Genomic DNA, 21561 nt, shown 5'->3' with positions numbered 1-21561 from the left:
GACAGAGGACCAGAACAGAAAATCCAGTGTCTGAAAAATAGGAGATCTAAGAAAAGAGAACAGAGAAAATGAAGAGGAGGAAATCAAAGAATTAATTCAAGAAAATTTCTAAGATCTAAAAAAAACAAAACAAATGAACAAACACAACAAAAGAGAAACAGAGGTATAGACAGAGAGAACAAACAGGTGGTGGCAAGGAGCGGGGGTAGGGGGAGGAAAGAAATAGGTGAGGGAGATAAGAGGAACAAACTTCCAGCTGCAAAAAAATGAGCCACAGTTATGAAATGTACAGTGTGAGGAACATAATCAGTAACTATGTAATATCTTTGTATGGTGACATATCATAACTAGACTTATCAGACTTATTGTGGTGATCATTTTGAAATACATAAAAATAGCAAATCACTATATTGTGTAACAGGAACTAACACAGTGTTACTGTAGGTCAATTATACTTCAAAAACAAACAAACTCATTGAAAAAGAGATCAGATTTGTGGTTACCAGAGGCGGAGGGGGGAACTGCAGGAAGGCAGTCAAAAGGTACAAAATCCCAGATATAAGATAAATAAGCACTAGGGATGTAATGTACAACATGATAAATATAATTATCATTGCTATATGTTATATATGAAGGTTAGTAAGAGACTAAACTCTAAGAGCTCGCTCACAAGAAAAAATTTTTTTCTATTTCTTTAATTTTGTATCTATATGACATGATGGATGTTTACTAAACTTACTGTGATAATCATTTCATGAGGTATGTAAGTCGAATCATTATGCTGTACACCTTAAAGTTATACAGTGGTGTAGTATCTCAATAAAACTGGAAGAAAAAAAATAAGAAACATTCCAAGAACAGAGGACAGTTTCCAGACTAAAAGGGCTCCCCAAGGCTAAGCACAATGTATGAGAACACAGGCTGAAATGCATCATTGTCAAATTTCAGGACACTGGGGACACAGCAAAGTTACCAAAAGCTTCCAGAAAGGGAAAAAACAGAATTCATTCAAAGAACAAAGAATCAGAACAGCATCACATTTCAACATTTCCACTGAAAAACACAAAACAAAGGAACAGTGCGTTCAGAATTCTGAGAAAAATACTTCCAATCTTCAAATTGCTACCTAACCAAACCTGGGATTATCAACTAAACACAAGAGTAAAATACAGTTTCAGAATACGAAAGTCTCAAATTTTATCTCCTCTGCACTCTTAGGAAGTTTAAAAAAATGGGGTCCAGGAAACAGGGGTTCCAACAAAGTAGGGAAAGTATGAAAGAAATCCCCGGGGTACCAGGGGAGCTGTGAGCAGACCTAGAGTTCTACCAGTCCAGTCATAGTGGGTCAAACACTGTGGAAGACTTCTTCACAAAGATAAAACCAACAGAACACCTGAAGTGTCTAAACCTACTGAGAAGAGATTCATAGATAGTAAGGAGTTTGAGGATAACTTAGTTTAAAAAATCTGATCCAGGACTTCCCTGGTGGAGCAGTGGTTAAGAATCCGCCTGCCAATGCAGGGGACATGGGTTCGATCCCTGGTCCGGGAAGATCCTACATGCCACGGAGCAACTAAGCCCGTGCGCCACAACTACTGAACCTGCACTCTAGAGCCCGCACTCTAGAGCCCGCGAGCCACAACTACTGAGCCTGCGTGACACAACTACTGAGTCCGTGCACCTAGAGCCCATGCTCCACAACAAGAGAAGCCACCGCAATGAGAAGCCCGCGCACTGCAACGAAGAGTAGCCCCCGCTTGCCACAACTAGAGAAAGCCCGCACGCAGCAACGAAGACCCAACAATAAATAAATAAATAAATAAATAAATATTTTTTAAAAACAAAATCTGATCCCTATACAGAAAAAACAGAATTTTCTGTATATCCTGTATACAGATGTTGTCTACAGATGTTGAACTATAATGCTGTACACCTGAAACTTAATAAATAAAGCATTTTAAAACTATCTAAGAAACTGAGCAAACCAAAAAATCAAGACAATGATTCCCCCTAGGGCAGCAAAAGATTGTGCAGAAAAGGAAAATGAATCCCAGTACACTAATGGCTCAAGTGTCAATAAGGATTTAAATAGTTAAAACAACAAAAACACTGAAAACTGATTTAACCAAATCACAAATAATTAAAATGGGAGCATTAGAGAGAGGGTGAGTGTAACTGAAAATTACCATGTGCTGGGTACAGCTCTAAATCTTTACACATATTAATTTATCCAATCCTCAGGTAAAAACTGATATTGTCCTTATATATAAGGAACCAAGGCACAGAGACAGTAAAATAACTTGCCGAAGGTCACACAGATAGTAAATAGCAGAAGCTTTGAACTTTGCTCTTTACCACCACATTGGCTCTCACAGAATAACATCCTCATCTCCCTGTGGGAAGTCAACAGATAATGGTCAAAACAGAAAAGAAAAAAAAAAAAAATCAATAGAGGTAAAAACCCAAAAAATCAGCTGAAAGAATTTAAAAAGACTGCCTTTGGAAATGAGTAAGAAAAAAGGACTCTAGAATCCCTGGTTCCTTTTAACAAGCCTGTAGAACTACCTTACCCTTTGAACTATGTGCCTTTATAATGCAGATAAAATGAAAATTATAAGAAGAAAATGTACTTCCCTTTAAAAATATTTTTTAAGTGAACATTAAAATTCTTATTTAACCTTAGAAAACCGGACATACACACCAGTACAACAGAGGAAGAATCTCAAAACCAAGCCCAAATATATACATAAGCATTTGATATATGATAAAGATAGCATTTCAAATCATTGGAGGGAAATGTAAATTTCACAATAAATGGGAAAACTGACTAATCATCTGAAAAACATGTTAGATATCAACCCCGGCACACTGCCAAATAAGTTTCATCTGTATAAAAAATTTATATGTAAATTATGCAATCATAAAGAAAACAGAGGTGAATAATTATATAATGTTTAGGTGGGAGAAGGATTTCTAAGCATGAAACCAAAAGCAGAAATCAAAAAGGAAAAGACTGCTGGATTCAACTTCACAAAAATTCACCAAAAAACTTCTACACAGTTAAAACAAAAATCATAAATCATGTTAAAAGACAAACTGGAGGAAAGGTAAGTATTTAATAAGCTATTTTCCTTAATATGCAAATAGCTCACACAAATCAATGAAAAAAAGAATAACAATCCAATAGAGGTAGACAGAAAAACACACAAAAAAGTCACAGAAAAATACAAATGGCCTCAACAAAGCTGGGGGGTAAGGGGGGATACAAATGGCCAATAAGGATAAGGAAAGATGTCCTACCTCACTCATAATTAAAGCAATACAAATTAAAATGAATAATATATTTAACCTATCAGACCAGCAACAATGTAAAGACCATTCTTCCATGGCTAAGAGGGTGGCAAAACAAGCACTCTTGTATACTGACAGTAAAAATGAAAATTGGTACAATAAAATTGGTACAATACATTTGAAGTGAATTTGATACTACCTATCAAAATTTATACTGGCCATACACCTAGCCCCAGCAATCCCACTTCTAGGACTGTATCCACAAGTTTGTATCAAGATACCTATACCAGAGCAGCTTTATAAAAGCAAATACCTAGAAACGAACTGTCCATCAGTAAGGAAGTGGTTAAACAAAATGTGGTCAGCCACAATGGAATACCATGTATCCATTAAAAAAAAAGAAAAAGAATGTCCACATTGTAAAGTTAAACAAGCTAACCTAAGAACAGTATGTATAGTGTGATTCCATTTGTGTGTGTGTTTTAAAGTAAGAAGGGGATAAGACCTCTATACGTGAGATGGTGCACCTACGTATCCTGCTCTCCCAGTTAAAAAAATCTTGACAACTGAGGTGGATGACTGACCTGAAATGGCTTGGCCTAAAGTCCATACTCAACAACATATCAAAGTTTGTTTTAAAGCACTGAGGAGGGGAACATTTCTATATCCATGTAAAGGAATATTGTGAAGCCTTTAAAATAAAAGTACAGAATCACATTTATTAAGAATGGAGAAATGGGGACTTGCCTGGTTGTCCAGTGGTAAAGAATCTGCCTTACAATGCAGGGGACGCGGGTTCAATCCCTGGTCAGGGAACTAAGATCCCACATGCTGCAGGACAACTAAGCCCGCATGTCACAACTACTGAACTCATGTGCCTCAACTAGAAAGCCTGCGTGCCACAAACTACAGAGCCCACACGCTCTGGAACCTGCGCGCCACAACTACAGAGCCCACGCGCCCTGGAGCCTGCGGGCCACAACTAGAGAGAGAAAACATGCCGCCACAACCAGCGAGAAGCCCGTGCGCCGCTACGAAAGATCCCGCATGCCTCAACAAAGATCCCACGTGCCGCAACTAAGACCCGACAAGCCAAAAATAAGTAAATAAATAAATAATTAAATAAATAAATCTTTAAAAAAAAAGAATGGAGAAATGGTCATATTTTTAAGTGAAAACAGACTACAAGTAGTGTGTATATTGGTTGAAGGGTATCCCCCTGAATTCATGTCCTCCCAGAACCTCAGAACCATGATCTTACTTGGAAACAGAGTCTGTGCAGACATAATCAGTTAAGATGTGGTCATACTAGATTAGGTTGGGTCCTAAATCCAACTGGCTGGTTTCCTTCTAAGGAGACACATACCCCCCCCCACCCACTCCCTACCCCCCCCCAACACACACACACACACACACACACACACGGAAGATGGTCATGTGACTTCTGAGACAAACTGGAGTGATGCATCTACAAGCCAAGGAACACCAAGAAACGCCAGGAGCTATCAGAAGCTAAGAAGAGGTAAGGAAGAATTCTTCCCCAAGAATCTTCAGAGGGAGCATAGCCCTGGCCATGCCCTGAATTCAGACTTGCAACCTCCAGAACTGTAAGAGAATAAATTTGTTTTAAGCCACTCAGCTTGTGGTAATTTGTTATGGCAGTCCTAGAAACCCATACAGTGTGTAAAACACAACAATCAGGAGCACAGACTCTGGTCCCAGGCTACTTATACTTGAATCCTATTTCTACCATTTATTACCCACATAACTTTAGGTAAGTTATTTAACTTCGCTGAGTCTCTAATCCTTTTCTGTAAAATGAAGATAACAGTATTTATTTCCCAGAATTATTATGAACATTAAATTATATATTAAACTTAATCACTTAAAACAATACCCAGAATATAGTAAATACTCCACTTTTGTAAAGCAAACACAGGTACACACACACACAATAGTATTAAAAGGATATAGATCAAAAGGTTAAAATTGCTTATTTCTGGGTCCCATGAGTATGGCTTATTTTTTCCTTTTTTCTTTTTGGTATTTTCTAGCTTATATGCAGTAAGATCTATGTCATAATACAATTGTTACTATTTTTTAATTTTAAAATATTTTAAAGGCAGTAGTTCCCAGTTACAGGCGTATGCAAACCCCATCCCTCGGCTAATGATTTCCACTACTCAAAGTCTGTTATCGAAGTATTTTTTTAATTAAAAAGCAAAATTTACTTTAGAAGATAAATGCTGACCACAAAGCATTTTAGAAGCACATCGTGTATCATTCAATCAATCATTAGTAAGCTGTTGCTACATAATAGGCTATGAATCACTGACCTCAAGCACAATAATTCAAGTTCAAACTCCTGGAAACACTGTACAGACCCGAGGCTCAAACATTTTAAGAAAACGTAACCATTCATTTTTAAAAGTGAGTCTTTTCAAACCCAGTACATAGTAAATTCAATGAGGCTGAGTTCCATATTTGGAATAAACTGCTACCCCTCCCAAGACATACATTAACTTTGGCAAATCATTAGAAAATCACTTACAAAATCAATTACCCTTCCATAGAGTGAAAAATGTATTAGTGTTATCTGTACAAGGTGGTTTAATAAAGAGTTAAAGTGAGTTTCAGTTTTGTGTTTTGGGTCCCTAAAAAGTTCAAATTATGAAATGTGTTCTCTGACAGTACCTCATAAGTAAATTCAGATGAGCTCACTGCTAGATAGTTTAACACATTTTGCTCTTAACACAGCAAAACAAAGGTTTAATAAGTATAAGTAATCACTAGATGAGAGTCTGTTAATACAATGAAGGAATTTTACCGTATTTGAAGAGACCAAATCCACCACTGCACGGGTTTTTTGTTGCTTTTCGTTGGTTTTTATTATGTGTTTTTTTATTGAAGTACAGTTGATTTACAATATATCAGTTTCACCACTGCATTGTCAATTAAAAAAGTGTATCTATTTGATCATCCTATCCAAGTACCTTGACAGCTAATTCACTGCCCACTGAAGCAAAGAAGGTGCAAGAGATATGGTACCCACTAGTCTGGATAGGAAGAATAATTATTCAAATAGCAATACCACTGCTATTAAAAGTTTTTATATACATTTAATTTTTTATATACACATATACATATACACACATGCATAAAAAATTACCTGTGTATACGTACAAAAGTCTATAGACATGAACATTTTCTAAAAGGTACAGAAGAAATAGTAGTGGCTATATCTAGAAAGGGGAGGGGATTTTTGCTTTTCACTATTCATCCACAGGTTGCAAATTAGCGGCCCAAGGACCACATCCCACCTACAGATGTAGTTTATTTGGCCCACACAATGTTTTAAAAGTATTTAAAATAGTTGCCAACGTTTGAAAATCAGGAAATTTCCCATAAAAATCTGAATTTCTGGCTTCTCTTGAAAAAATGGAAAAATCTAAGAACGCTGGGCCCCCATTCCAGCGTGGCAATATTTGACTTAAGGCAAGTATCAGACATCCTCTTTATAAAAGGCAAGTGCTTTCAAGCTCACGCATACTTCAACTGTTCATGTCCCCCACCTGGCATCTATAAGCATTTTAGTTTGCAATTCCTGTTTAGACCCTTCTAAACTATTTGAACTTACTATGTGCTTATACTGCTTTTTACAGTTTTTCCTCAATAAAAAATACTGGCAAAGATCCAGGAGAACTTCAGAGATTTTACAAAATATTTTCCTCCATTCATATCTAAATAACTGTTACCTAACTTTTTCTCTCATAAACTGATTACAAAAAATATTTAGTATAAGGAGACATGCCTGGAAAGGTAGGTATATAACAAGGTGGGGCCAACCTGCAGAGGGCTCAGATTGCTTCCAGAAACAATATTCTTGTTGTTACTTAAATTTCAATTTGCTTTCATGTCATGTATGCCCAAATTAAACCTACAAACCAAAGAGCCTGAAAAGAAGCTTAGTTTATAGAACTTGTTTCTTCTAACAGCACTAGACTTCAAGACTTCATAAAAACAAAATCTTTATTCCCACCTACCTTCAGGTACTACTTCAACAAATATTTATTGAGCACCTACTACATACAAAGTGTTGCATCAGACGCTAAGGAAGAAACAAAGGCCGTTAGGGGACATTTTCCTCTCCAGGCTGTGTATCGTATATGATAACCGTTATTAAAAAGGCAAGAGTGCAGTTCAGAGAAGACAGCACTACCAAGAATTCGTGTCCCAATTTCAAAAAAAAACAATAGGATTTCATGAGGTATAAAGAAAGGAAATAACAGTATTCTAGGTAGAAGAAAAAAGTTAAAAATTGGGAAAGCAAAAGTATGTGTGGGAAATGAGCAGCCGGCCAGCTAGAACGGGGCAGAGAGGAGCAGGATATCCATCACAAAAGATATGCTGGATCAATCTATGGAAGGTCCTGAATGTCAAGCTAAAGCTCTCCGCTCTTTACCTGGTCCGCAACAAGGCACAAAGGTTTCTGAGAAAAGAAGGGCCCTGATCAAAGCTGTGATTCAGAAAGACTGACCTGGTAGGGGTATGTCCACAAAATGGACTGGAAGGAGGAGAACCTGGTGCAGAAAACCAATTTGGAGACTATTCCTATGTTACCCCGTTAAAGTGGTAACATAATCTATATAAGCTAAGGTGATGGCAAGGAGAATGGAAAAAAGAGACAGTTGGGAGGTGCACTGCAGAGTGGAAATGAGCTGGGTTTGGCAAATGATCTGGGGTATCCAGGAAAGAGAGGGCACTGGAAATAACACAGTTCAAGCCTTATGTCTGGAAGACCACTGTAGCTATTATTAATGAAACAGGAAAAAGTCAGAAAGAAAAGCTGAAGGATTGGGGGCGGGGAGGATTGACCTTTTGAACATACATTTAGTTTTTGGTGCCAATAGAACATGCATAAGCTTTTTCCCCCATCAGAAAACCTGGCACATTTTTCTGGCCCAATTTTCAATGGTAGCCAAAGCAAGTACAGTACATATTTAATACAAGTAGAGGATATATTTAATGCAGAGTCAATGAGAAGCCAATTCCAGAGCATATAATATGATCAAAATTAAACTCTACAGAATGAAGATGGACTCCCACCTCAACCATATGCAAAAATTAACTCAAAATGGATCAGTGACCTAAATATAAGAACTGAAACCATAAAACTCTTAGAAGAAAACATAGAGGTAAATCTTCATGATCCTGGATTGGCATAAATTATTAGCTATAACACCAAAAGCACAAGCAACAACAAAAAATTAAATAAATTGGACATCACCAAAATTAAAAACATTTACGCATCAAAGGACATTAACAAGAAAATTTTAGAAACAATCCATAGGGGATTTCCCTGGTGGCGCAGTGGTTAAGAATCTGCCTGCCAATGCAGAGGACGTGGGTTCGAGCCCTGGTCTGGGAAGATCCCACATGCCGCAGAGCAACTAAGCCCGTGTGCCACAACTACCGAAGCCCGCACGCCTAGAGCCCGTGCTCCGCAACACGTGAAGCCACCGCAGTGAGAAGCCCATGCACCGCAACGAAGAGTAGCCCCTGCTCATCGCAAGTAGAGAAAGCCCACGCACAGCAACGAAGACCCAACGCAACCAAAAATAAATAAATAAATAGATTTTTTAATTATGAAAAAACAATCCACAGAATTGGAGAAAATATTTGCAAATCAAATATCTGATAAGGGTCTAGTATCCAAAATATATAAAGAACCCTTATAACTGAACAACAAAAAGACAAACAGTCCAGCTAAAAAACCAGCAAAGGACTTTCATAGACATTTCTCCAAAAAAGATATACAAATGGCCAACAAGCATATGAAAAGACATTCAATACAATTAGTAATCAGAGAAATGCAAATCAATCTCACAGTGAGGTACCACTGCAGACTCACTATAATTTAAAAAAGGAAAATAAGTGTTGTCAAGTTTGTAGGAAAATTGGTACAGACCCTCAAGCATTGCTAGGGGAATGTAAATGATTCAGCCACTGTGGAAAATAGTCTGGTGGCTCCTCAAAAAGTTAAATATAGAATTACCATATGACCCAGCAATTCAACTCCTACATATATACCCAAAGAAATGAAAACAGACACTCAAACAAGTATACCTAAACGCATGTTCACAGCAGTGCTATTCACAATAGCCAAGAGGTAGAAATGGCTCAAATGTCCACCAATGGATGAATGGACAAACTGTGGTATACACATACACTGGAATATTAAACAGCCATTAAGAGGAATGAAGTACTGATACATGCTATACACAACACGATGAAGCTTGAAAGAAGCCACACACAAAAGGAAAAATATTTATGATTCCATTTATATGAAATATCCAGGATAGATACATCCATAGAGAAAGAATTCAGATTGGTGGTTGCCAGGGGCTGGGGGGAGAAGGGAATGGAGAGCAACTTCTTGATGGGTGCCGAGTTTCCTTTTGCAGTGAAGAAGATGTTTTAGCTAGACAGAGGTGTGGTTGCACAACATTGTGAACACACTAAATACCACTGAATTGTTCACTTTACCGTGGTTCAATTTTATGTCAATTTCAGCCCAATTTTTTAAGAAACCAACAATATTCCAAAGCAAAAATAAAAATAAGCTCCATCTCTTGTCACTTCTGATCCCATTAACCACATTCTTGCCAAGCCAATCTTCCAGACAGCTCTGCTCCAATTGCTCCTTCCTGGTTTCACTCAGGAAATATCCTCCACCTAACATTACACAACTTTTCCATCAATTCAAATCCCAACCATTTCAAACCTTCTAAGAAAGCAACCTGCCCACAGCAAGCACTCAATATTTGTGAATCAATCACTGGTTCTGTTTGATTCAGTCCATTCCTACCTGTTCTGAAATTTTACTCAGTTAATTCAGCATTAACATATGAATGCTGCTTCCTTATTATTCCCAAACTTTTTCTCATAGTTTCAGGCATGTTCTTTTCCTGTTAGAGAGCAAATTATGATAGAGGCTGTCTTCTGCTTTTGTATTACACTATATGCCAGGGGTCTATCCAAAATACGTTTCTTTAAATACTGTCTGGTTGAGGGAATTCCCCAGTGGTCCAGTGGTTAGGACTTGGTGCTTTCAAGGCCGGGGCCCGGATTCAATCCCTGGTGGGGAACTAAGTAAGATCCCATAAGCCTTGTGACCAATAAATAAATAAATAAATACTGTTTGGTTGAGTTTTTGCTGTTATGTGCTAGACAAACTGGGGTGGGCGAGTCGGAAGACAAGAGATGGTAAAGAAACAACTCCACCCACCCTGGCGATAATGGAGATTAGTTCTGACTTGATATATAATCAGAAATGCAAGTGCCACAGCATTCGAACAGTAAAAAGACTTCCTGCAGGACAACAATGTGCTTTTTACCATGTTCCTTTTAAAACTAAAATGAATCTTGATGCTCTGTTTGTAAACTATTTTATATTATACCCAGAGTCCCAACCTGTGTGTGCCACTCAAAAAAGGCCAAAAAAAGTGGGAAAGAAGAAGGTCCAAACCAAGAACTCCCAACCTTCTTAAAAATGCAATAGCGTGCACAACACTCTGTCATTGTTACACAACCCTTCCTACTCTCTTCCTAAAGCTGCTGCTTGGCACACATTTTTAAAGGAAACCATTATTAATATCATGTTTTATCTGTCATAAAGAGACTTTTCCTAGACGCATACATATAAACCAGAGAGTGGATCAGAAACTCATTTAGCATGCAGGTGACTGAGAAATGGATTAAGATCAGGCAGAGGAGGCACTGTGAGATCAGATAGGATGTACAACTGATTTTCACATCCAGATTCTGATTTCACTTCATTGCATAGTGGTTATACCTTCATTTTATCCAGAAGGGTGCCTCTGACAATACTGAGAAAGTCAATAGGACATTATTTTACAAAAATGTTTTTCCTGAGTTATTTTTCTAGAAAACATCTGTTGTATCCATGATGGGCGTGTGTAGTGTTCCAAAAAATACACGCTGCTTCCCGAAGATACCTGAAGGCAACCTAGGATGTTGCAAAACTTTTGCAGTTTTGCACCAAAACTGCAAAGCACTAGCTTAATGAATAGGAGGGACAGAAACAACCAATATTGTCTATATGCTGGTCAAAGATAATTTACTTACCCCTATAATGAGAAATAACTCCTACGTTAACATTCTCTAAAAAATCTACAAGTGTTATTTGCTTCTTGTCACAAACACTAAAGAATAACTCACTTTGAAAACATAACAGAGACAAGTGACTTTGAGGGCCACAACTGAATTTAAAATCTCATGTAACACTGAACTGTAAATTTAAAATTGACTAAAAATGGTAAATTTTACGTTATGTACATTTCACCACTATTAAGCTCTCCTCTCAATCCTGTTGGTTTCCACTTAAAAATATATATAAATCTATCAGACTACATTAAAGAGTGAGAAACCATTAAACTGAATGTGTTAAAATGACAAATGGTTGAAAATTTCTAGTGATTTGTATTAATAGAAGCTTTCTGACCTCTTAAGGAACGTGTTTATTAGATATTCTTCATCTCCAAGGAGGACACAAGCAAATGAAAAAAGCTTAATTACAGTAAGATTCAGTTTTGACATAATTCTAACTAGAAAGGTAATTAAACACTACCATAAGGTATCATGCAAATCTCTGCCCTCAGGGATGCAAGAAAAAGCTATCTTGGAAGGGTTATATGCAATTTTGCAGGAAAAACTGGAATGAACTAGAGAATCTTAAGCCAGCTTCCAGTTTTAGAATTCCAAGTTCTATACTCACAGCCCAAAAGTGTCTTTGCAAGACATTCCACCTATAGAAAGTTATTCTAATCTATAAGTCATTTCAGTTTAGCTTCAGATATTGGGTTCCTTCACCACACCATTTATGCGCTTTATGTACTTACTTAGGAACTAAAAATTAACTACTTTTTTAAGAGTCAGTTCCACCAATCTCCAGCAGCATAGCTGCCAGCTCAGGTATAAACAGTACAAAACTGAAATAATACTGGGTTCTAAATTAAATAGAAATATCTATATAATGCATATCCAACCTAAGACTAAAAAAAAAAAAAATCTATGTTTACACGGTAGGTAACTTATAAGGCCAACACACTCAATTTAGCCAATTTTCAACAGCTTCTTAAAAAGTTGTTTGTTACCAATAACAAAAATAAATTCTTACTTTTGAAAACAAACCTTTCCAAGTAGGGTTTCATTTTAGAAGACTCGTGGCCTTCATTTTAAAATAATCATTTTTATTTTACCACATTATTTTTTAACAATCACTAGACAACTGAATGGTGGTTATTTATTACAACCCAAAGCAGGCACTTATAAAGTCACAGGAGGGTTAATCATCTCAAATTCAACAGGTTAACCACAGCAATTTAAGAGAAATTTTGGCAACCTGTACCAGGACTATCTCGACAGTTTCCAAAGTCAGACATTAAATGACACTTAAAAACAATACATTTCTATGTAAAATAGATAGCTAGTGGGAAGCAGCCGCATAGCACAGGGAGATCAGCTCAGTGCTTTGTGACCACCTAGAGGGGTGGGATAGTAAGGGTGGGAGGGAGACCCAAGAGGGAAGAGATGTGGGGATATATGTATATGTATAGCTGATTCACCTTGTTATAAAGCAGAAACTAACACACCACGGTAAAGCAATTGTACTCCAATAAAGATGTTAAAAAAAAAAAAAATTTCTAGGCTTTAGATATTTATTTAACACACAAATATTTTGACCAGGTATGCATTCATGTATGTATTTTAACTAGATTTTATTAATTATGATGAGTATTTGTTTAAAACAAAGACAAATTTAGCCAGGTCAACATAGGAATCAAAACACAATATTGGATTATGAAACTAACTGCTTTCATTAGAAAGAAAAGCATAACAAGCCTTACTTCCTTCAGTTCACAAATTTTTCATTTTATAATCAAAGAAAAGAAAGAACATGACTTCTACAGTCAAAAAATAAGGTAACGTACTTAAAGCTGAGTTATCACTTAATTGCCTGAATTCCTAAGAAGCTACTGACTTCTGTTTTAAAACCAGAATACATTTTTTAATGGCTCACTCCTTTGTTCAGGAATGCTGATATCACCTTGTTTTATACAGAGATAACATCTCATCAGAACACGTGCTACTCAGTGTCATTGAGCTTAATAATTTTTATATAAAATTCAAATAAAATTTTTATAATGCAACCATAATTATTTTTTTTCTCATCCACACTGGGCCTCACCTTTCACAACACTTAAAAACAAACAATCTTAGATGTTAAACACACACACCTCAAACATATAAAATTCATTACATTGTTTCTGTAGCCATTAATAATTGTACTAATACTGACTCTAAAAAACTAAAAACTTATTAGGGCAGGATTTAAATGGTACAACTCACAAGAGGGTGGGGAGAAATAATGATCCTCCCCTACCAAACTGGCAGCAACAATATACCAAGTCTCTTATGCTGAACTAGTGTAAACAAGGAAGAAAAGGAGCTGGGGGTGGGAAGCAGGCAGGCAAGGGTACAACCCTCCTCAAGATATAGCTTTACTTCTAAATCTCACCAGTGTAGTACCTCTTCTTGGTGTTTTCAATAACCCCTGTCACTCTCTATTAAACACATAGGCTGGTGTTCAGAAAACTACTGCAGGCTGTAGTCCCTGTCTGAGATCATCCCGGACTTAAAAGATACAAGTGGGGATCACAAATGCTTCTTTAATTATAAAGACTATTAATTATAAAGACTATCTCCTGCATTCAAAGAGTTTTCTAAACATCTAGAAACTCAATCCCACTCTTACTATAACAATCAACTTTAAAGATAAACAACAGGACCTACCAATGATGCTGCACAGAAAAAAATTCACACGTCACCACAGCTATAAGGCTCCCATTAATAAGATGGGCATCATTCAGGATAGGGCTCGATGAGTAACGGGATAAAGACTAGGCTTACAGCCTCTTTTTCTGGCATTGCTTGAGGCATCCAGTGGACAGGGAATAAAGGGGAGGCTGGTTGTATAAATGATGCCAAGAGAAACAAGATTCCACATGCCCAACACAGAGAGCAAAGGGCAATCATCTCATGGCTTTCCAACCAAAGAAAGATGAGTTGTTTCACCTGAAATCCTTTCAAAGGAAGTCTAATGGTCTCCACTTGATCACTCACCCTGAGTGAACTCAACAACCCCTCCTCAAAGAACAAAGGGAAGCCTTGCTTATCAAAAATAGCAAGTGCTCCACCCAAAGCCAAGAAATACTCCTTTAGTCTAAGTTGTCATGGTCTTCTGTCCCAATTCAGTCTTCTAAAAGGAAACTCCAAGCCAAAAATACTTGGTTCCGAGCCTAAGTCAAGTTCTCCATTTTCCCAAACATCTACCAACCAGCTTTCTTTCCGGTAAGCCCCTCTGGATAAGCCCCTCTCCATTCCCGCATTCTGGAGCCCAGGGTTCCAATCCCCTCAGAAAGTTCCCTCCCCCAAGATAAGCTCTCTCCTTCACTTTTCCTAAGGTTTTTCCCACACCCTGCCCCAGGTCTAGCACCCCCGGTCCTCCATTAGCGGATCCCACTAGTAGATCCCACCGCTGCCTCGCACAGCTCTTGGGAAAGTCATCTTTCTTACCGTACTCACTTGTCCTCCCCCATAAAGTTTTTCCCTTTTCTTTATCTGTCCTCGAATGGACACACACACACACACACACACACACACACACACACATCTGCTCTTCTCAGCTCTTAACTCCCAAGTCTCACCCGCGCGCCAGGTTCTTGCATAGTACCTAATTCTCTCCCTCAGTTTCCCCTCATCCCTGTCATCCTCAGCCCCTAACTCCATACCCCAAGCTTTTGCCCACTCCCCAAATTCAGATTTTCTGTGCTTTTTACTCTTAGCCAACACCACAGCGCTCTTCCTCACAGGTCGACCCCGTACCTCGATCCTCAAGTCTTTCCCCCTCTTCCCGCGTTCCTCGGCCGCTAATACTCCGCAGAACCTCAGGAGTAACCCCCGCCCATCTCCCTTCCGCCTCTCCTGACCTCCACGGACCCCAACTCTCCTCATACATCCCCGTCCAGCCCTGCTCGGCCCCCAAATTTCTTCCAGGCCCCTAGGGTTCCCCACACTCCCTCCCCGCCCCGGAAAGGGGGTACCCCTCAGTGCCCGACCGTCCCGCCCGGCCGCCGAGCTTGGGTGTCCCTTCCCTTCCCCTCGGGGCCCCGAGGCCGCTGCCAGGGCTGGCGCGGCGGGGCCGGCTCACCAGTTGGTCATGTCCAGGAAGAAGGCGCAGCCGGCCGGGTTGAGCTGGAAGCCGAGCAACCGCTGGAACTCGGAGATGAGCACGTCCTTGTCGGTGGTGCCCAGGCAGCTGAACTTCTGCATCAGCTCGGGGTCCAGGTCCACGTCCATGCCCTCCATGGCTGGGGCCGGACACTCGCTTCCCCGCCTCCTCACAACTGAGCCGCCGCCGCGCTGCCGGGCCCGGGGACCGGGAGGGGGCCCGCTGCTAGCTGGTGCCGCGACCCCGCTCCTCTGAGGTAGGCCCCGGGCCTCTCACCGCCTCATAGGGGTAAACTCACTCAGCCACTCACTCACTCTCGCGCTCCCCCCCCTCCCACCCCCCCCAGTGCCGCCGCCTCCGCCGCCGCCGCCGCCTCTAGCTTCTATGCCGCCTCCGCCTCCTCCCGCGCCGCGCCCACTGCGCAAGCGTCGCTCGCCTAGCCCCGCCCCTTCCTCTCCCGGAGGCCCGCCCCTCTGTGGCGTCAGAACCCCGTGACGTCCCCCGCGTGACCTCACCGCGGCGGAGCGAGGGGCGGGCAGTGGGAAGGAGGAAGGGGACGGCCGGGCGGCGCGGGGAGGTGACTCCTGGCCTGACCTTTTCCTCGCCCCGCCCCCACGCTGAGGGGGAGGAGTTAAAGCCCGGGGTTGGCGGGGAAAAGCTCCGGAATCTTCTTGTACGACTACGGCGGCGTTTGGGAGGTGAGGAAACTGAAGTCAGGGAAGAACAGAGGCCAGGGCAAGGTCAAGTACCAGATGGCACACAAGACCCAGTCCTCCCAGCCAGGGCTTTGCCCCTCGCTCTGGAAGGACTTGTTTGCATAAGTTTCTAGAGCTGTTTTCCCAGAGGGATAATGCCCTAAAATCCTAGGCTCCCGGCCACCCTCGGTGATGATTACTCCAGTTTACCCGTGCTGTTTCTGTTATGCAACGGTAGTCTCCAGTTTCCGGAAAGTAAGGGAGGCCTCGATACAAATGTCAATCACAGGTCCAGACGAACACCGCATATAATCTTACACCCACTCCGTCAAGACAAACCCTCTCAAAATAAAGGTTAAGTCCCGAGAATTTGACATTGCCTTGTTAAGTTTTTAGAAGGCAAAGTGTTACGGTACATATAGTACACCTAACTGTTCAAGATCAAAGAATGAGAAAGGACGCATAGGGACCATCTTGTCTACCTTCATTCCTTCTTTCACCACGATTTGCCTAACACATCCACACGGGGAAAAGACGAATAAGAAACGGTCTCCTGCCTTCAAGTGGCTCTTTGTCTGTCTTACAAATAAGGAAAGTGAGATCCAGAAAGTTTGTATGCCTTGTCCAAAAATACAGAGCAGCAAAACTAGAACCCATCTTTCATTCCTAATGGAGTATGTTTTCCATTAACAATTTCAACAAGCAGACAACTAGAATAAGTGACCAGTAGTATCCGGGGTGCCATGAGATTTTGGAAAGGGAAAACATTCTACCTCCTTCTGTCCCACTACCAAATAAGACTAAAACAATGGCTTTAAAAGCCTAGGTTCTGGGGTCACACACATTGGAGATTTAAATTCTCATTCTGCCCGTTATTGGTAATCATAGTGCTTTCCCAGATAGGATTGTTGTGAGGATTAAATGAGGTACCAATATATAAGCTCAGTACCCTGCCTACTCCATAAGAAGCACTTAAGAAATAGTAACTAGTATTCTGGCCATAAACTTGAGATGACTGTGGGGTTAGACAGTGATACAAGTAGGCGGGGATTACTTCTTCACCTGGTCCCTCTTCTACTTCACTTCCCTTGCTGGTCCTCCGTTAAAATATGAAATATGTGCCCTTTCTCTTTTCTTAATAAGGGACCATCCTTTCTCTCTCCAATGATTTTTTTCCTCCAACAGGAGTATTTTATGGGAAACAGACACATTTAACAGCATACTTACAAACTCGTATTAGACACTAGTTATAAACATTTTATAAGAAACTGTTCTTGGGTCTCTAAGATCTCTGTGGAAGCTTAGATCATTGCCAGGGCCTAATTTTTGGATGGCCATAACGTTGGAATATTTCACTACTATTAAGGAAAATTTAGTCTCCCTCAGAGGTGAGCACATACTGTCCCAATCTTTTGGATGATGGAATGGGAACACAGAAAGATTATAAAAATCCCAACATTAGAGCTGAAAGGAACTGAGACTGTCTAATCTAACCTCCTCGTTTTACAGATGAAGGAGTTGAAACCAAGAGAGGAGAATTGATTAACCCAAAATCACACAGCTAGTAATCACAGAAACTCCCAGTCTAGTGCTCTATCCACTATATCCTGCTACAATTCCCTTTATACTTTGAGTTCAATGTGGCCTTACATACAAAATAATTCGAAATGCAGATCCAAGACCTGATTTGATGTTAGACTATACAATTTCTGGAAGTGTTTTAACTTGCAACATTCATGGATTAAAGTTGTGTTTCTTCTAAAAGAAGAAAATGTTATTGGAATCTGATGATTCTATTAGAATGCTGACCCGAAGGAAATTAAAAGCTCTTGGCCAACCCCATGCAGTACTAGGGTCTTAGCTCTCACCTAAACAGCCCACATAATACAAAAAGATTCTTGCAAATAAGAGACCCAAATGGCTCAGAACGTCAGTTCATGATGGGCATTATCTCAAAGGAGTATAACTACTCCTCAAATGAATTCTGAAACTTTCTGGGGACATTTTTGATTCTCATGAGATTGGGGGTGGTATTAATTCCTGGCCATTAATTCCCTGAGGACCAGAAATGCTAATCATCTACAATTCTTGGGACAGTCATGCCCAATAAAAAACTGTCCCATCCCTTGGGACTTCCCTGGAGGTCCAGTGGTTAGGACTTTGCGCTTCCATTGCAAGGGGCACGGGTTCGATCTCTGGTGGGGGATCTAGGATCCTGCAAGTTGCACAGTGCAGCCAAAAAAAAAAAAAACTGTCCCATCCCTAACCACTGTGTACACTGACCAAGGTGGCTGGCACATTAGATATGAAGAACCAGCCCACCCCGACTCCCCCATGGAAAAATTCTTTTGTGGGGGTGGGATATGAAATGGAGGAAACCGAGGTGTTACCCAGTCAGGAGAGTCTCAGAAATGTGAATCTCCACTTGAGTCTGAAGGGTTATATAACAACACCTGTGGTCCTGCCCTGATGGCTCTGCAGCTTTGTTTTGTTTTGTTGGGAAGAGGGCCTGGAGAAGGACTGGTTGAGAGGCAAAAGGACAAGTTGCTGAGCACCACCCTAAGGAAGGAAAGCCGACAAGCACTATTCCAAAAGGGCTTCTAGGCAGCATCTCACGTCAGGCAATATGCTCGAATATGCCACTGCCTGGAACATGCCCAAGACCTGCCACTTTCTTTCCAAATTTCTTGAGTTGGTGATCTTGTGTGAAAAATTTGGACTAATCCCAGATCCCCAGACCAGGTCAATTTCAGGGTTTCTTAAAGAAGTTAAGGCATTCTGTCATTCAGAAGTTGAAAGTCTAGGAGAAAAGTGATTCATTTCACCAGAGCAGCCTAGATTACCTCCGTATCTCCAAGTCCTTAAGATTCAGACTTGCCAAGTCCAGCTAGTACGAAGATTATGCCACAGCATAACTGATTCAGAGAATAAAGAGTCCAAATTGATGTTAGGATACAGTATATGATAATAGCAACTTGTAGGAGAAAACTTTTGGGTATACATCCAAACTATGATGACCTCCTTTCTCTTCAAACCTTTAACAACCCTCTAGTTGGCCCTCAGCAGCCATCTCTGACCCACATAACCATGTCCCTTAGCCTTCATTGATTGGACAAGAGGGAGACACCTGACCCAGGATAAGCCAATCAGATTCTCCCTCTCTCAGGAATTTGGAATTGGAACTCAATGGGTTGGTGGAATAGGCTGCCAACTACAAATTAGCACTTACCATCTACCTCTACAAGGATTAAATCATGAGCCACTGTAGCTGCTGACCTACAACACCCCCTGAAAGGAGTTCAGGGTGGAGATCAGGAATGAGGCACTCTGTGCTCTGGGAAAAACTGGCAGAACAGATCTTCAGATAGGTATTTTCAGGAGATTTTATGAGCCCAATTCTTGCATCTCCTCGTATCTAGAAAAGCACTAAAATCAATAACAGTGACATCTGCTCCTCGTGACTAGCAGCAAGCCTCTGCCAAAATGTGTGCTTGAGTTTGCACACGCCCCCTTCGCTAAAATCATATATAACACTGACCTTCTGCCCACCTCTTTGGAGCAGTTTCTCAGAGCTGTCCGAAATGCTGTCTCTCGGGCTATTGTCTTCATTTTGCCCCAAATAAAACTTAATTCACAACTCTCACGTTGTGCATTTTTTTTCAGTCGACAAGGCCTAGACTGTTTACTTAAAAGTGAATGACAGAAATACACGAAATGAGATGATCTTTGTGGGCACCCATGAAAAAGAGATAATACTCACCTGCAGTAAGAGAGCCATAAAGCAGAAGCAAAGATAAGAGACCTGAAGGCGTGGGAGAAAGACATTCCTGTCATCCTGAGTCCTGGTTGTTCAGCTTCCCTAGATTCCATGGGATTCTCCAGGCTCCATTCAAAATACATTATCAGGACTTCCCTGGTGGCGCAGTGGATAAGACTCCATGCTACCAATGCAGGGGGCCTGGGTTTGATCCTTGGTCAGGGAAGTAGATCCCACATGCATGCCACTACTAAGAGTTCGCATGCCACAACCAAGACCCAGTACAACCAAAATAAAAAATAATAATAATGACAATAAATTTTGAAAATACATTATCTCCTGGATGAAGTCAAAGAAAGAATCAAGTCGTTAAAAAAAAAAAAGAAGAAAATAAAGTGATTATTTGATTTCTAGATAGAAATGGACATCCTACTCTTAAATATAATGGAAACCCCTATAGGAAAAAAGAAAAGAAAAATAAAAATGAGGACATAGACAGTTCACAAAAGAAGAAATACAAATAGCCAATAAACATATTGAAAGATGTATGCCACTCATAGATAAAGAAATGGATTAAAACAACCATAAAGTATGATGTTTGCCTAATCAGAGTGGCAAAGCTTTGAAAAATGTATAACAGCTTTTGTTGGCAAGAGTGTGGGGAAACAGGTAGTCTCAAACACCACTGCTTCTAGGAATGTAAATTGATATAATTTTTCCTAAAGGTGAGTAGATGTGAATTTAGATGAATTGGTATGAAGAACCTTTAATGTATTCATATACTCTAGCCCCAAAATCCCAGGTTTATAAATAAGCTTTTCATAGAAGTATTATAATACGTATAATAATGAAAAGTTAAAAAGCTGGAAATAGCACCAATGTCCACCAGTAGGAAAACTGCTCCAAAAAAAAAACACAAATGTGGGCAGGGATGGACAAAATCCTTACTTTGTTTTTTTTCAATAATATGGTTCAATATGAGTTTTTTTTTTAATTTATGTGTTTTATTTATTTATTTTTGGCTGCATGGGATCTTCGTTGCTGCACGCGGGCTTTCTCTAGTAGCAGCGTGCAGGGGCTACTCTTTGTTGCAGTGCAGTCTCATTATGGTGGCTTGTTGCAGAGCATGTGCTCTAGGTGTGTGGGCTTCAGTAGTTGTGGCACGGGGGCTCAGTAGTTGTGGCTCGCGGGCTCTAGAGCGCAGGCTCGGTAGTTGTGGTATACGGGCTTAGTTGTTCCGCGGCATGTGGGATCTTCCCAGACAAGGGTCAAACCCGGGTCTCCTGCATTGACAGGAGGATTCTTACCCACTGCGCCACCAGGGAAGCCCCAATATGAGTTTATTTTACTTCTTCACATTCTCACTCCCCATGTCAGCTGCCTTAAACCTTGTAAGCTGCAAAACCTAGGAAGCAGATAACAGTCAAATGACCTATTCAGTTGAGCAAGCAAATGTCTGCTGGCTTACTATGAGCAAGGCTGAGTTAGGGACATTAGGTCAGAAA

At 40.3% G+C, this 21561-nt stretch overlaps 1 protein-coding gene across 2 annotated transcripts in view; it reads right to left on the bottom strand.

Annotated features, from left to right (window-relative positions):
* Nucleotides 1-15931, bottom strand: part of ILRUN (inflammation and lipid regulator with UBA-like and NBR1-like domains) — a 113342-nt gene extending 97411 nt beyond the window's left edge. For both annotated transcript variants that reach the window (XM_036868438.1, XM_036868439.1), the window contains exon 1: nt 15584-15931. In XM_036868438.1, the coding sequence (XP_036724333.1) occupies nt 15584-15741 (158 nt within the window). In that variant the 5' untranslated portion in view covers nt 15742-15931. The remainder of the gene's footprint in view (nt 1-15583) is intronic.
* Between the last annotated feature and the right edge of the window lie 5630 nt (nt 15932-21561).

The sequence above is a fragment of the Balaenoptera musculus genome, chromosome 11 (genome assembly GCF_009873245.2).
Source record: "Balaenoptera musculus isolate JJ_BM4_2016_0621 chromosome 11, mBalMus1.pri.v3, whole genome shotgun sequence".
Lineage (NCBI taxonomy): Eukaryota > Metazoa > Chordata > Mammalia > Artiodactyla > Balaenopteridae > Balaenoptera > Balaenoptera musculus.
This window is presented reverse-complemented; position numbering and strand designations above follow the sequence as displayed.